The sequence below is a fragment of the Orussus abietinus genome, unplaced genomic scaffold, assembly GCF_000612105.2.
Source record: "Orussus abietinus isolate OABI.00-Male unplaced genomic scaffold, Oabi_2.0 scaffold4, whole genome shotgun sequence".
NCBI classification, from domain to species: domain Eukaryota; kingdom Metazoa; phylum Arthropoda; class Insecta; order Hymenoptera; family Orussidae; genus Orussus; species Orussus abietinus.
In genome coordinates this window covers 732291-746750 of record NW_019396014.1, presented here as the reverse complement: position 1 = coordinate 746750, position 14460 = coordinate 732291, and the positions used below count along the sequence as shown (strand labels likewise).

Here is a 14460-nt window from a genome sequence, read left to right as displayed (position 1 = left end):
AACTTAAGGCGGCACATCTGTGTTCTCAAAAATAGCATAAAAATTGCGTATCGATGATTGAGAATCGAGTTCATACGAGTTTCGCGTAAAAATTAATAATAGGAGGCGGACCTTTACATTTTTTTTTTATTAACAGAACGTTCTTCCCTATTCAACCCTCCAAAGTGTTAAATAGGTTTACTTATATATTATTGAGACTGAAGAAATGCACATTCTTTACATGATCACAGACTAATTAATACGACCTTATTCGTCGGGAATTTAGTACGTAACATTTTTACCTTACACCTGTATAATTTTTATGCCTTTGAAGAAAATAAGGAATATCACTAAGTTAGTACACTAATATAATCACTGCAGTAATCTCAATATATTAAATATCACCGTTAAACTATCTGGATTCAGGAAAGTGAATATGCAGCTAGGGATGCTTGCTACACTGTACTTCCTTCACATATAAGGAATAATATTTGGGCGTTCAATAAAAAATATACAAAAAGGCACCATCAGCTAACTCTAGACATAGGACAAATTTTATGCATTGGGTACCTTAATTTAGGATGGAGGTACCCATCCACCAAACGTTTTTTCCAACTCAGCTGCGACCGCGAAGCAGAGATGATCATTAAATGGCGATGAAACAACCTGCATAGTAAGAAATTCGTTAATAATTTTCTTTCGCGGGTCTATAAGTCATAAACGTACCTGAACGCCAACTGGTAGCCCTTGTTCATCTAATCCTAGTGGAACTTGACAAGTTGGGAGTCGTAAGACATTGAAAAGACACCAGTAACCGAAATTGTATGGTCTTAAGTACGTAGAGAAGTGATAATTCGCGGTTGACGGATAAGACGGATAAAACAACACTCCATTGTCGCCTAATTTATCCTGAAAAAGAATTGGGTTAGTACTGGTTTTTAATAACAGAAGTTATGATAATTATGTTGTATAAACGTTCAGATTTTCTAAATAACTAAGAATGTGGATGTACCAATAAAAATTGTTTCATTTCAGCAGTCGTATTCTTGGCCCATTCACTTTTTTCTTTCGGAAAGAGGTCTTCATCTACTAATTTTAGTATCGCAGCGAGTGTCAACGCGGAAGATCCTTTCAATAATTTACAAACCTCTATTGAAGCACTTGTCGTACCCTAAAAAAATTAATTTCTTAGAAGCTGTTAACAGCAGAATATCTTACGTGAAATCCCATCTATTAACCTTTCTGTTAGTAACGTCATGTTTGAAGTTTACGTTTTCTTGAGTCATCCAATATCGCCATAATCTGTAGCTGTACTCCGAACCAGGTAATCTTACCTGAAACAAAATTGGTGTTTTGCAAATTCTTTTCAGTAAAACAGTAGTAATGAAATTAATATCCTGCCAACCTTTGTTGCCTTTCCAGTAAGTTGTTCGAAATGGCGCACTGCTTTACTCAAAGCAGCTCGCATCGAAGGATCTACTTTACTTGCTCTCAAATCGCCAGATCCTTCTTGATAGAAAATATTCAAAGACTTCAAATCTACTGGAGTACCTAATTTCAGTTTTGAGATATTCTTCCCCACCAAAATTTTCAGAAAGGGTTCTAAATCTTCAGCTTTTTTACATATAGGTCCTGCTTCTGCCATAGAGTTTGGAAAATCTTCAGCTCTTAAGCCAACGCCTTTCAGCGGAGTGAGACCTGCATCACATGTAGAACATAACTGAGAAAATGCTATTCTGATAGAGAATTCATGGCTCGATGCATTACATGATTGCGATATGAAAATTATAGCTAATTAACCTTCGCTCGGTTTATGGCCAAATACGCCATTGAAGAATGCTGGCATTCTTATGGAACCTCCAATATCACTGCCGATGCTGAATGGAACTCCACAGGATGCAACTATGGCTGCGTCTCCTCCACTGCTTCCTCCAACGTTTCTAGTAGTATTATAAGGATTGTTGGTTTGTCCATACACATTGTTTCTAGATTCTGCCCACATATTGAGTTCCGGTATGTTGGTTTTGCCCAGAAGAATAGCACCTGCTTGCTTCAGATATCCAATGACGGTAGCATCTTCCTCGGATAGGTGGCCTTTCCGGCTGACCAAACCCATTGTATGCGGTAGACCTTGCGATATGCCAATTGGTATTATATTAATTGATCGAACTACAACAATATAATTAACGACGGTTAATACCTTTTGCCTCATTGCTCTCTTTAGTTGTAAATGGAACACCCAAGAAAGGTTTTTTCTTAAAGACATCCGGATCAGCACCACTTTCAATCAATTTATCTACTTCTTTTGCTTCCTTAATAGCAATATCGTAGCACTCTTCAACAATTGCGTTGATGTATCCATTCACTTCTTTACACCTTTCGATACATGTTCTAACGATTTCCTCGGAGGTTACTTTTTTGGTCCTAACAATTGACATTAATAATAATTTCTCTTAATGCCAGAACGGAAGTATAGTGCAACTTATCATGATGAATACCTAATCTTTTCTGCCAAAACAATGGCGCTATCCAGAAGCAGATCATTCTTCACTGGCGGTACACGTTTCTCTTTGCCTTTGTAGTATAACCCAAAGATAAAGTCAACGAAACAATCGAAAAAGCAATGTAGCTGCACAATGAGACATCGAAGAAAGTCACAAGCCAATTTCTTGAAGGCATCCATTCTCTCTTTCGAGTCACCTCCCTAGAAAACATAAAAACAGATTTACTTATTTCAACATAAATGTTCCCTACGCTAAACATCCAGACGTAGAGCTTAAATTTTCCTTGCCGTCATCAAATTCCCGTCTTATAATCCCTGATTAAATTTGCACACGTTGCACCACAAGGTCTGTTTCGCCAGAGCTCGACGGAAGCAGTAACGTATTAACATAAATTTGATAAAACGTAAATATAGAACATTACCTGAGTTATCCTTAAAATGGTATTGTTAAGAAGCTGAAAGGTGTACTAAACGTCGGTCTGTAAGTAATATGTGCAGAGTAATCACTTAATAAATTAGCATAAGTTAGACAATCGCATGAACACCTGAGACCGGTTACGCCACACAAACACCGCTTATCCTTATTGTGCGTATACCTTGCTTTGCCTCCTTGTGGACATATTTTGAATTTGTGTTGAACACGTGACACAAGTTACAGTTACTCGAATAACGATTCTACCAGCTTTGTCATTGATAACGACCGGCCAACCAGGGACGATGATAAACAGGAAGGATACCAGGAAACACCAATGCCACCGCACGAAAGTCGTACTTGCCAGCGCAGACAACTGAACTTTGAACGAAATTCCTTCGAACATTTACCTCGGCAAGGGTTGCGCTATACTAGCGCCATCAGGCGGAATACACAACGTCTACCGGGAACTATCAAAATTTCACAAACGACCATCGGCTAGTATAAATATACCCAGTTACCGTAGTCGGTAATAACACCACCACTACATAGGTAAGATTATTTCTCCAGTTCATAAGACATTAGGTTCCCATGCGCCGGTAAGGCAGAGTTTGAAGGTCCCTCAAGTCCCGCCAGGGGCGCGTCGGTCGATCTGATCCTGCTCCTCTGGAACGTATCGGGGAGATTAAAACATCAAGAACGAAAAGGATCGGTCTAAAATTCGGTACGACTGCTGAAAAAAAAAAATAACAACAGCACAATTGCCATAAATGTAAATGAAAATATTTCTTTGGACTTTTTCTTAAGCAATCAGCTGCAAATTCAGAATGGCAAACACCCTCTTCGCACGAGTGTCGGAGGCCCTTCCATTTTTTACCCGTCGCCTCAAGAGGACCCTATAGAATTACACGGACGACGGCGGGCATCTTTGTGTTCCTGAAATCCGAAAAGAAAACGACGCCGGGTGAGAGTGTCACACGATAGCGTTGCGGCGTCGTGTACCGCGGCCGGTTTTTCGACGCCCTCGGTGCCGGTCCGTGCGAATCTCACAGGGGTAAGTATCGGACACTTCATATTTAACCATCTGGTATGTACTTTCAGGGCAAAGAAGACCCGGGGCCTCTGCAAAGTGTTCTCGCAAAGGATTCCGCGCCATTGGGAGGAGAACGCTCGGGAGACTGCCTCTGAATTCGAGCCTCTGAGAAGCTAGGGGGATAAAGCAGAAGAGAATGGACCATTTCACCACTCTTTTTTCTTTTCGCCGGGCGTGACGCGCACCCCCGTGAATGCCGCACCTCGATTATGCAAAAGCGACGACCCATTGTACAGCGGTGCAGGGCAATCACACCTCAGTGCATTGGCGTCAAATCCGCGCTATAAAAAGACGCGTCTAAAGCCCCCGGTCTTGCGTGAGTCTTTCGTTCCTTCTTCGTCGGAATATTAACGGTACGCGTTTATTTGTAATAAATTCGATCATTTATTAGGAAAAGATGAGAGCGTATAGTACAAGATCCCATAGTTAAGCCCGACGCCATAGCGTGAGCGTGATAAGGACCGATGACGCGTTCGCACGTAGCTAGCCATACTGATAACGAGCCTCCCATTAATGGCAGTAAATAATTGTCACGTATTCTCTACTTTATTATTATTATTCTTTCTAACCGCGAAACATTTTCGCTGGTATCGGTCAGTCGTTATGAAAATTAAAAATCACTTTGGTATCAATATGGCTGTCTGTACAGGCGCATTAGATGCATTACGTGCGAACTACTTAAACTAGCAGGTATTACGTTGACAATTAACGTGGGGAACATATCACAATGGATTCTACAGCGGGCCTTAGTCACGAACGTACATGCCTTAGTAATTAGGGGATTGTTTGTAATTAATTATGGTCACAAAGTGCCAAGGGACAGCGTGACCTACGGCAGTGAAGATACATGTCCACAGTGGCGGCGATTACGTTATTATTTAATTTTAATTATGTTTACAGGGTACACTTAAGTGCTGAGCTTCTCTAAGAGCTACTACCTAGTACGGTTCTCAATTTTAAACGATACGAGTTTATAAGCGTATATGCATACCTTTATTTACACCATACTCGCTTAGAGATCTCCCTTAAAATCCGATACCGCTTTAACTACTCGTCAGAATGGGAGAGCCTCGAAAGGGTCCGCGATGAAAAAATATGTACAAACGCTGCGAAGGAAATAAATAATTTCTCGTAGTTAGCGGGCACGAAGGATCCTAAAGGCGCGTCGAGCGAAACGAAGTCACGTAGAATTATCGCCGAGATCATTTAAGCATCGTACGTCCTGCTTTACAGTTTAGCTGCACCTAGAGCGCGCTATTTTCTACTCCATTTCTTCTCGACGGTTCGGCCGCGTCACAAAATGGCGGCCTTCGCACGTCCTTCCGTACACGTACGAAGTATACGAGGTTCGTCGAGCTTTGACCTCCCCCAAGAAAACCCCGAAGCGAAATCCACCGCGCAAAATATAATAACATACGATTTTCACTTACGTCCATTCGCATGACAAGAAGATTGCGTTCCCGGGGGATAATTAACGCGCCGGCGAGGGCGCGCTCTGTCGGCAAACGCTCCTCCTAAGTGGCTTCGAGTAGTCCGTACCAACACCTTTTTATCAACCGACTTCGCCAGTGCCTTTGCCGACCGATTTCAATGTCTCATAAGAAACGTTACAACGATCTCGGAACCACGAGAGGCCTCTCCTATATTGTGGATATCGAAGCGAGAGAGAAGATGCCGAAATCCATCTCCCCTCGGGAGTCCCCGACCTGGTCCCTCGACAAGGGACTTCCGTTCCTTTCCTCGTTTCTTGCCACCCGGGACTTCCGACCACATTTAACGACCCATGTCGAAGCTGAAAAAGATGCGAGCAGACGGGGCATATGTACAGACTGCTTTGTGCATCGCCTTATCTCGAGTTGCCTCTCCTTCGACGTCTATTTACATCCGGCGAGGATATCGGGGCAGATGTGGCCTCGTGCGAACCGCCTTAATTCCTCAATTGCTGGTGAATATCGCTAATCGGAGGTCGATACTACCTCGATACCTCTACCGGGGTCGATCCAGAAATGATTCCCCATGGGATCTCACGAGCTTGCCTAGGTTACCTCTCGAAACGACCCCCCTGAAGCCAAATCCCTGATGACGTAGGGTCAGACCTGAGTCTCACTCCCACTGTGGTACTTCCTGTGTTTCCGGTGCTTTTTGTGACTCCTGTGTGGCAAGGGACCTCCGTTGACGATGTTCTGGTGCAGAAGTGGATGCTGGGGAGCCAGGTGACTGAGATGGTGGATCTGATGAGGAGTGGGACTGGTGGACCCGGGACTGTAGCAGTGCACCACGGGCACAGGTACTGCATGTGGATGACACTTATGCGGTGGTTGTTTGCAGGGTGGAAGACGTCTCCACACGTTCATGGCGTTGGGCCACCAGATCCAGGAGGCCGCCATCACCCCTGCTCCCAGGGTGGCCACCAGTCTCAGGACGAAGAACTGGAGAACGGGTTTAGAGGGCATCCTGGGTGCCGCCGAAGGCTCCGGAGCCCTCAGCCAGCTGTCTCGACCCCACCACTCGTAGAAGGTGGTGCTGGTGGAACACATCATGGCTATGGCGTAGACACAGGCGAAGACACCCACCCTGGTCAACAGCAACTTCTGTCTGCGATGGATCTCTGCCGGGGATTTGGACAGCTCCCTTTGGCGGGCCAGCGAGCTGGGTGGCAGAGAATTTAGGGGGTTCAAGGGGTTAAGGGGGTTCAAAACCGGAGTCGGCGTCACAGAGGGTCTTGGTAGAAGCAGGGCAGCCATGCCCACCAGGAGGAACGTTAGACCAAAGCAGAGGTAGATGAACTGGGGAGCCAGGACCAGCACCAGCAGCGAACGCGTGCTCTGCTGACCCACGAAACAGCTTCCTGCAAGCAGAACAAGAGTTCCCATGAGGACCATGGTGTGGGAAAACTCGATCGTCCCATTCCTGAGAGAAATGGACCACGGCACTGGATGCTGTAACGCGCCTCCTCTTAATACGACCCCACGATACTGGTTTTCACTTTTATGGTGCCCATCAACTACCACGTAAAGAGGGTGCGATGGTACAGCGTTCGGCATTGGGTTTATTAAGACAGCTAACGACCGGCAATTTATGGAGCCGTTTCGCGGACGTGTCGCCGGTGACATTTTTTCTTGGCTGGATGATTTTATGCGAGTTGTCTCACCAACCGGTGTAGCGTCCAGCACAAAGTGCGACCTTATTAAAGGCCATAATGCGGATCGTTCTGGACGTATTCGCGTTCCTCGGGACCGGGAACGTTCCTGGCACTTACTTAAATAAGCGAGATTATGGTCGTTGGCAGCGAGGAGCGGACATGTCCGGCGCAAATAGACGGGGTGCGAATTACGCGAGTGCCCCGGATCCGCGGCCTCGTTACCAAGTCCCGGGCCTCGTACGCGGCCATGTAAATTGCGAAATAACCCGGGTAGATATTAACCCAGAAGGCGGCACTTGATACGCGGTATTATCGTAATTACGTGTTGTTAGGGCAGCCCGGGGATTATGCAAATATACAGGGCCCGGTTGGCGCTACGGCCAGGCCGGCTTCTATTTTAAAACCGGGCCGGGCTTTACGAATTATCTGACGATCGGTGCGAAATGTGCAACGCATCGTCGATACACCAACAAAGTGCAGCCAGTGCGACCACTCGAGATATGACGCGGTTGAAAATTGAATATCGATTTAGATAGCGCGAATCCTGGGCACTTTCCCCTTTTTTTTTTTCACGGGACCAGTTAACGTTTTAAGCGCAGATGGAAATGGTTTCTAGATGGATAGCGCGACTCCTGGGCTTCCCTTTTTTTTTTTCACGAGATTAGTTAATGTTTTAAGGGCGGTTGGAAATCGTTTCGAGGAGAGGTAATCGGCCGACGCGGTCTGGTAGGAAGTTGCCTCGAAGTTCCCTGAATGGCACCTCCAACTAGTTTCCATTATTACGGGGTGCCATTAAGGTGTCCGCCAGTTCTCCTCGTAAGGCCACCGGATTTCGCATACAAATCGAGGCGCGATGCAACCAGGAAACGCATTCGGCGCTGCATCGCTCCCAAGGGCCCGATGCGCGCGCATTGCTCGCTCGTTGCATGCCCAATGCATACGATTATGCAGATCTTGGGGAGGGACATTATTTTCTCGATTTGCCAGGGCCGAGTGTCGGACTGACGAAACGAGAGCGTTGGAGAGGAGTGCCTGGCTTGGATCTCGCAAATCCTTAGAATTGTATGCAATTATGCAAATCTCCCCTCGAGACGTCGAATTACTCCCTCGCGGGGCAATTCGCGCCGAAACGTGGATGCACGCGAAGTGCAGTGATGCGCTTTGGAGGCCCTACTTCCGGTGGAAGTTGGCTGATCGGTGATAAGCGCAGCTAAGGAATCTCCCGATCGCTCAATTAAGGGGTTCCCGGTAATAATGGACGTTAATGACCTGATATTTCCTTTTTCGGGCATCCTATCCAGCTCGATTCGCCGTTTCTGAGATCTTTATCCGAGTACTTTTGCAAAAATATCGCAGAAGCGAGATGGAAACTTAGAAAAGTGAACACGGTTCGCCGCCGTACTCGGAGATGGCGCCACGAGCGCCGCGGTAGGCAGTCTCGCTCGTTTCGGCGCCATATTTGAATCTGAACGAGTGAGTAACTCACGGCTACTCGATGCTGGCAATTATTTGCAGGTTCCTCGAAGCGAGTCGAGTCATCCTCAGCGCTCCCTAAACGTATTGGCAGAAAAACGCGAGGCGCTTCCCGTTTGGCACATAATGTCCCGCCTTTTTGTGGCCTGAGCGGAACGATCGAGGCCCGCAAAAAGCGAAGTGGCCGATGCATTGCACGTCGGGTATCGAGTGGTAAAGGGCCTCCCTCTGTCGGTAAGTCTTGGAAGGAGAAAGGGAGGCCTCGATCCGACACAGGGGAAAGAGAAGGACGAAAAACTTGTCGACGAACGAGATGGTGTTCTCCCGGCACGCGACGATCTCTCCCGTTTCTCTCTCGAAGAAATAAAGCACTTGCGTGTTCCTGTTGAGAAAAAATGAAATAAAGTACACCAGGAGGAAGTTAATCATTATTGCCCACCTCGCGCGCGGTATTTGCTCAGGTTCGGAAACGACTCGTCGGGAATCGCTGGTAGCGACGGTATTTACCAGATTTCATTCACAGTTCCTGATGAATCCTCGCAGGAGGTATTGCAGGAATTATTTATTATCAACCGCGTGCCCTCCTGCACCTCGCTGATGCTCGCGTCATTCACGTTAATTGACAGTAATTACCGACATAAGCGCGCGACGTAAACTCCCTTCTGGGCTTGTCGGAAAACCTCTTTGACTTGCGTAACCGCACCGAGAGAGCCACGGGAATTGCGGAACTATAAAAGGAATGGAGACGGCCGACTCGAACACCCGGAATAATCCTTTCTTCAACCCTCATGCGCGAGAGAAAAAGCTGCCATTTCGGGGCACCCGGAATTCAGGGACGCTGGAAAAAACTCAACTGGCACGTGGCTCCTGTGAGAACCTCTTATTTTATTTTTTCCTTTTAGGCGAAACGCGGCCCGAGCTCGTGACATTCCTCGGGAACCTCTTCGGCATGTCGACCGGTCCTTCCGTCATCGGCAAGAACGCCGACGTCGCATTCCGGGCCAGAAAGAAAAATTCTCCAGATGCGACGTCCGCGACCTGCCCCAACGACGAGATCCGGACCAGGGTGACCTCGGCCATCATATTTCACATCTATTTCTCTTATTTTCCGCTCATTAATCACTCTTTAACTAGCAGAAAATTGAAATTTCCACGTGAAGCCGTTACCGTGGCGCTCAACGGCCGCGCCCGTTGTTATTCGAATTCGTACCTAGTTTCGAAGTTCGCGGTCCATAATTCGAACTTCTCGACAAAATGGCGGACCAGAGTTTGTTTTCTTTTTTTAAGCGCGTCGATCGGTTGGTCGATTATTGTCTTCTCGCTCTAGCGAGAACTCGCGAGATGATCGAGGTGGAGGTTGAGCACTCCAACACCCCCGATTGGCCGGACGGCCGTAAAATCACTCCTCGAAGTGGAGAAGAGAGCTGGCGGAGAAAAATACGACAAACCCGACGAGCGAAATTGGCCCTGACCAATTGGTCGTTGAACGACAAGGTCGTAATTACGCTGGGCTCCGGCATGGAGTACGTACTCGGGGCTCGAAGGCCAAAGAAGGCCTCCTTGCGCTCGCACTCACCTGTGAGCGTGTTCGCGCGTAAATCCTCCGGCGTAAACACGAGTGTGCGAGTAACCGCGAGAGAGGACGCGTGCGAATGCAGCCCTCCACCCGAGTTCGCAAGTGGAATGACGAATACGGGTGTCGAACTCGTTTCATTCTACTATGTATGACTCAGGGCTCGTTACGCGATTGTCGGTAATCCGTACAGGTTCGTTCTATAGAAGCCAAAGTGAAACTGCAGACCGTAACGCCATGTTGCTTCTTCACGGTTATACACACCACATCATATCTCGATTTACACCTGTTTTCACATGTTATATGTTTTAGAATTTCGACTCGATGTAAACATAAATACGCTCAAGTACCCCTGATTTTTTATGCAGAAGAAATATATAATACAAAGTACACGGTGTATTTTTATAAACGGTCACCCATCCAAGACCTGCCCCCGCCCGTCGTAGCTTAACTTCGGTGGTCTAACCCAAAACCGTGCATTTTAATGCGGTGTAAACGCTGACGTTTCGTACTTTTAGGCTGGAAACTCGGGAAGTTGGTAGTTTTACGTACGTATGTATATATAAAATCCTGGAACATTCGCAGATGGCGGATTTGTGCGACTTTCGGAGGTGCTCGAGTGCGGCAAGTGGCGCCGCTCGGCGTCGATGAACGAAACCGATAAGTAGGACCACGGTGGACCGGTGATATCGGCTCGCGGCGATCTCGTTGGCGAACCACGACCGAAGGTGCTTCGAGATAGGCCGAAGGAGAGCCCGAAGAGCAGAACGCGTGCTCTTCGTCCGGTATCTCCGTGGTCCCATCTAAATTGCTTCTCATTTCCCTGCCCCCGCCCTCTCGAGGGCTAGCCTCGTCTCTCTCGCGCGCATCGCGCGGGCATCGCCGCGTCCTTTTTTGGCCTCGCCGCGCAGAGGCCGCTGAACCAACCTGAACATCCTTCTAACCCTCCAAACGAGTCCCGGTCGAGTCACGACCCCTCGAGCAGGCCTAACAAGGGAACCCCGAAGACTCGAAAAAAAACCTTCGACAAGACTATCCCGTTAAGTTCATCGGCGAGGTCTGCAGACGGGCGAAGATGACACGAATGTACAAATGATAATTGCACGGCGCGCCATAACTTAGGAGGGTCCGATGTCGTGCTCGTCTCGAGGAATACTCCTCTTTATGGTCATTCCTCGTAACCGAAGGGGACTTGAACGTTAAAGAAGTCTCGTTAATGACCTCCCGTTGTAAACTCGGGATCGCCGCGGTGATCAAGCGGAAGGACTTAAGGACTCCATCCTTAAGGACGAGTCCTTAAGGACTCGGTCACGCGAGTGCAATCGAATCCACTTGGGTGAGTTCCACCACCTTGGACCGGGCACTTCCAAACAAAAAGGGGACGAAGAAGGACTCTTATCCAGAGTCGTTAGAGCTGCCATCAAGAACTCGCCTCGAACGTTAACTCGCGAGCTAATTCGCGCCTCTGATGTCCTCCAGCTTCGAGGCGATCATCGAGAAGCGCGAGTTCCAGGGAAACCCTTTACGGCCTGCACGACCATTACGTCCGATTGCGCTTCATTTGTTCAAAGCCTCCAGGCGCTTGTACCTGCACTTGGCGCGGAACTCTGCCGAGTTCTATGATTTCGGCGGGTGTTTCCTGTTGCGTATCCCAAGACCAGTCGAGGACTCCGGTAATAATTTGGGCGTCGAGCTGGGATTTTTCGAGAGTCGGAATCTTTGTAGGGGACCGAAGTCGCTGCGTAGGAGCCGCGCATTGATGTCTCCGGCTCGGCGGTCGGCGACATTCAATGCAAATACCTTCGGGACCCGCTCTGCAGCTTGTCACTGTCCCACTTGGCTAGGACCAAGAACCACTCTTGCCCTTTTCCGAGACCTGGACTGCGAGAGGTTGCCAGAAATAGAAGATGGAATTCTGGAAGGAAGGCTGGAAGTTTTGAAGACCCAACCCGCGGCGCCATTTTTGAAAACGGGAGTACACATTTTTTAGCCTCATCGGAGGGAATATAAAAAAATAGGGATTTTTTACGGAGTCGTTCTTTCAGAGGTGAGAGAATTATGAGTGTTAAGAGGTATATCGGATGGGCGTCGATCAAGAAGAGCTTAAAGGACGCAAAAGTTGCTCTTGAGCGTGGTCGACGGCGCTGCAGCTGTACGTACAGTCGACTGTAGCCCAGGCTGAGGAACAAAGGGCTTTCGCCGGCACAATGCAGCGGTCGGGAGCGAGTCGCTTAAATAAATCCCTGCGATAATAATCGAAGCCGTGGCTTAGTTCGGAGCGGCGACAAGCCCTGCTCCCGGATTCCGTGTTACCTCGGCGGCATTTCGGCTTAATTACACGCGAAACAGCCTAGCCGAGGGTCCGGAGATGTCCGTTCGGGCGCTTTCGTGTTCCCTTGGCGGCCCTTTCCTTTTTTCTCCTCGCAATTTCTGGTTAACCGAGGAGGTAGAGTCGATTCAAAGGGAAGGCGCCGAAGGGACGTCCGAGTATGCAAATCCTCGTGGGACGCCGCCATCTTGATCCTCCGACAGAGGGCGGAATGCCGCGACGAGGGCGGTTGAAGACCGCAAGCGACTACGAGGAATGCCTTCGAGGAATGGCCGAGTGAAACCGCGTCGAGAAACCTTCCCTCGAGGTGTACAAGCTGATCGTCGGGTGGAGTCGAGATGCCTTCGGATGAACTCCAAGCCAGGTCGGCCATTTGCTGGTTGGAAGATTCGAGACACGCAGTCTCGACCGGATCTTTCGTGATCCCTTAATGCACGTCGCGGTGAACTCTGCCATCACGGGAACAACTCGTCCCATTTCTTCCCGATGGCTCTTCGGCATCCCGGAAGTGCAAGGATGTAACCGGGTCTCCGCTTGTTGCACGTCCAGGGGATAGGGACCGGGTTTCCAGCGGAGATTCTGGCCCGATAGGGCCATGCAAATCCCACAGGATTCTCGTAACCTCTCCAGCTTCGAGTTGAACTCCGATGCCCCCAGGAATGCAGCGCGCTGAGTCGCTGGAAGAGGCCCCACGAGAGTGGGCGAATATGGTAACCATCCTGGGTTTGGATAGACCACCACGGACCGTATTTCTTGCCTTCCTTCTCGCCTTCTTCCGCGCCTTCCTCCTCACCTTCCTTCTCGCCTTCCCCTCGGAACTCTCTTTTGCGAGCCGTGCTCAAATTATCACGTCGCAATTCCAAGACGGCTGGGAAGTCTCCGATTTCGCGGCCGAGCAAGCGCAACGAAAAGTTATCTCCCCGCTCGATGGATCCGCTTCAGGGAACTTATTACCTGGATAACCAGAGATGAAATGATCATCGCTCATCTTCCGCGCTCTCCGTCGACTGGCTGTTTCTCATCCCATCCCGACTCGGAGCTCCGTTAGCGATCTTCACTTGGATCCAGCTGCAAAGTCTTGCGATGCTCCTCGTTGGCGTAATCGAAAATGGGAAGACTCCAGATATACGGCCTCGGAATGTTCCTCCGGCACTGCATCATCACTCGTAATTGAACTCGACACGGGGGTATCATTTTTTCCCTGAATTTGGGGAAAAATCATGACGCGCCTCTCTACACAATTGGGATGGTCGCAGGAGTCCCTCTTCCTGCACACGGCAAGGAAGAACGTCCCGTACTCGATTCGAAGATGCTAATCCGAGCGAGGCTGACCGGCTTGGAGCATAAGTTATCGAGAGCATAAACATGGAGCGGCATATTAGCATAAAGTAGTCTGGTTAGGTCGAGAGGGACAGAGGGCGAGAGGGAGGTTGTCGGTCGGAGAGAGAGAGAAGGAAAGAGGGAGGCGGAATAAGGAGAAAAGAAGAGGGAAGATCGGGATAGGTGAGCCGGTGTTAGGTTAGGTTCGCTGGGAGGATGGTGTACGTAGGTGTAGCTGGAGGATGGTCGTTACGCTCCTCGAGATAACCATTGTTACTTTTATCTCCTCTAGTGCTCGTTCGACCCTCTACGAGCCTTTTTTTCTCTTCGCCTCCCTAGTTTCTTTCTTTCCCTCCATCCCTTTCGCCTGCTCAGCCTCCTCGCCGCCATTTTTTCTTATTCCGTTTCGGTCGAAAAATCATATCGAAAATCATCTCGCGAACAACCTCGACCTCCCTCGTTTCTTTTTTTTTTTCTACCAACCCATTCGCTTGCTCAGTCTCCGCGTCGCCATTTTTTATCTTTTCTCTTTTCTCTTCGATCCCTCGACTCAAACGAACACCGCCAGACGCGGAATTCAAATTTTCGCGGATTTATTCATCGAGCTCTGAATATCGACGAGCTCCCAGTCGCGCG

General features: G+C 48.6%; 2 protein-coding genes across 4 annotated transcripts in view; both read right to left on the bottom strand.

The window, feature by feature from the left end:
- Positions 1-108: 108 nt before the first annotated feature.
- On the bottom strand, positions 109-3287 carry LOC105695823 (fatty-acid amide hydrolase 2). 3 transcript variants are annotated; one of them, XM_012417786.2, is made up of 10 exons: positions 3079-3285; positions 2905-2961; positions 2478-2683; positions 2180-2403; positions 1780-2109; positions 1385-1677; positions 1218-1313; positions 992-1150; positions 706-888; positions 109-645 (listed from the first exon to the last, which is right to left on the bottom strand). In XM_012417786.2, exons 3-10 carry the CDS (start codon positions 2660-2662, stop codon positions 556-558), a joined length of 1560 nt encoding a protein of 519 aa, XP_012273209.1. In that variant the 5' UTR covers positions 2663-2683; positions 2905-2961; positions 3079-3285; the 3' UTR covers positions 109-555. The 3 variants fall into 3 exon arrangements, with proteins under 3 accessions (XP_012273209.1, XP_012273207.1, XP_012273208.1); XM_012417784.2 differs by lacking the exon at positions 2905-2961 and having other exon boundaries at positions 3079-3287; XM_012417785.2 differs by lacking the exon at positions 3079-3285 and having other exon boundaries at positions 2905-3070.
- Positions 3288-4362: 1075 nt separating this feature from the next.
- LOC105695852 (frizzled-4) overlaps positions 4363-14460 on the bottom strand; it is a 32116-nt gene continuing 22018 nt past the window's right edge. Inside the window, exon 6 of the mRNA XM_012417833.1 lies at positions 4363-6835. Coding sequence (XP_012273256.1) covers positions 6078-6835 — 758 coding nt within the window. The 3' untranslated portion in view covers positions 4363-6077. The remainder of the gene's footprint in view (positions 6836-14460) is intronic.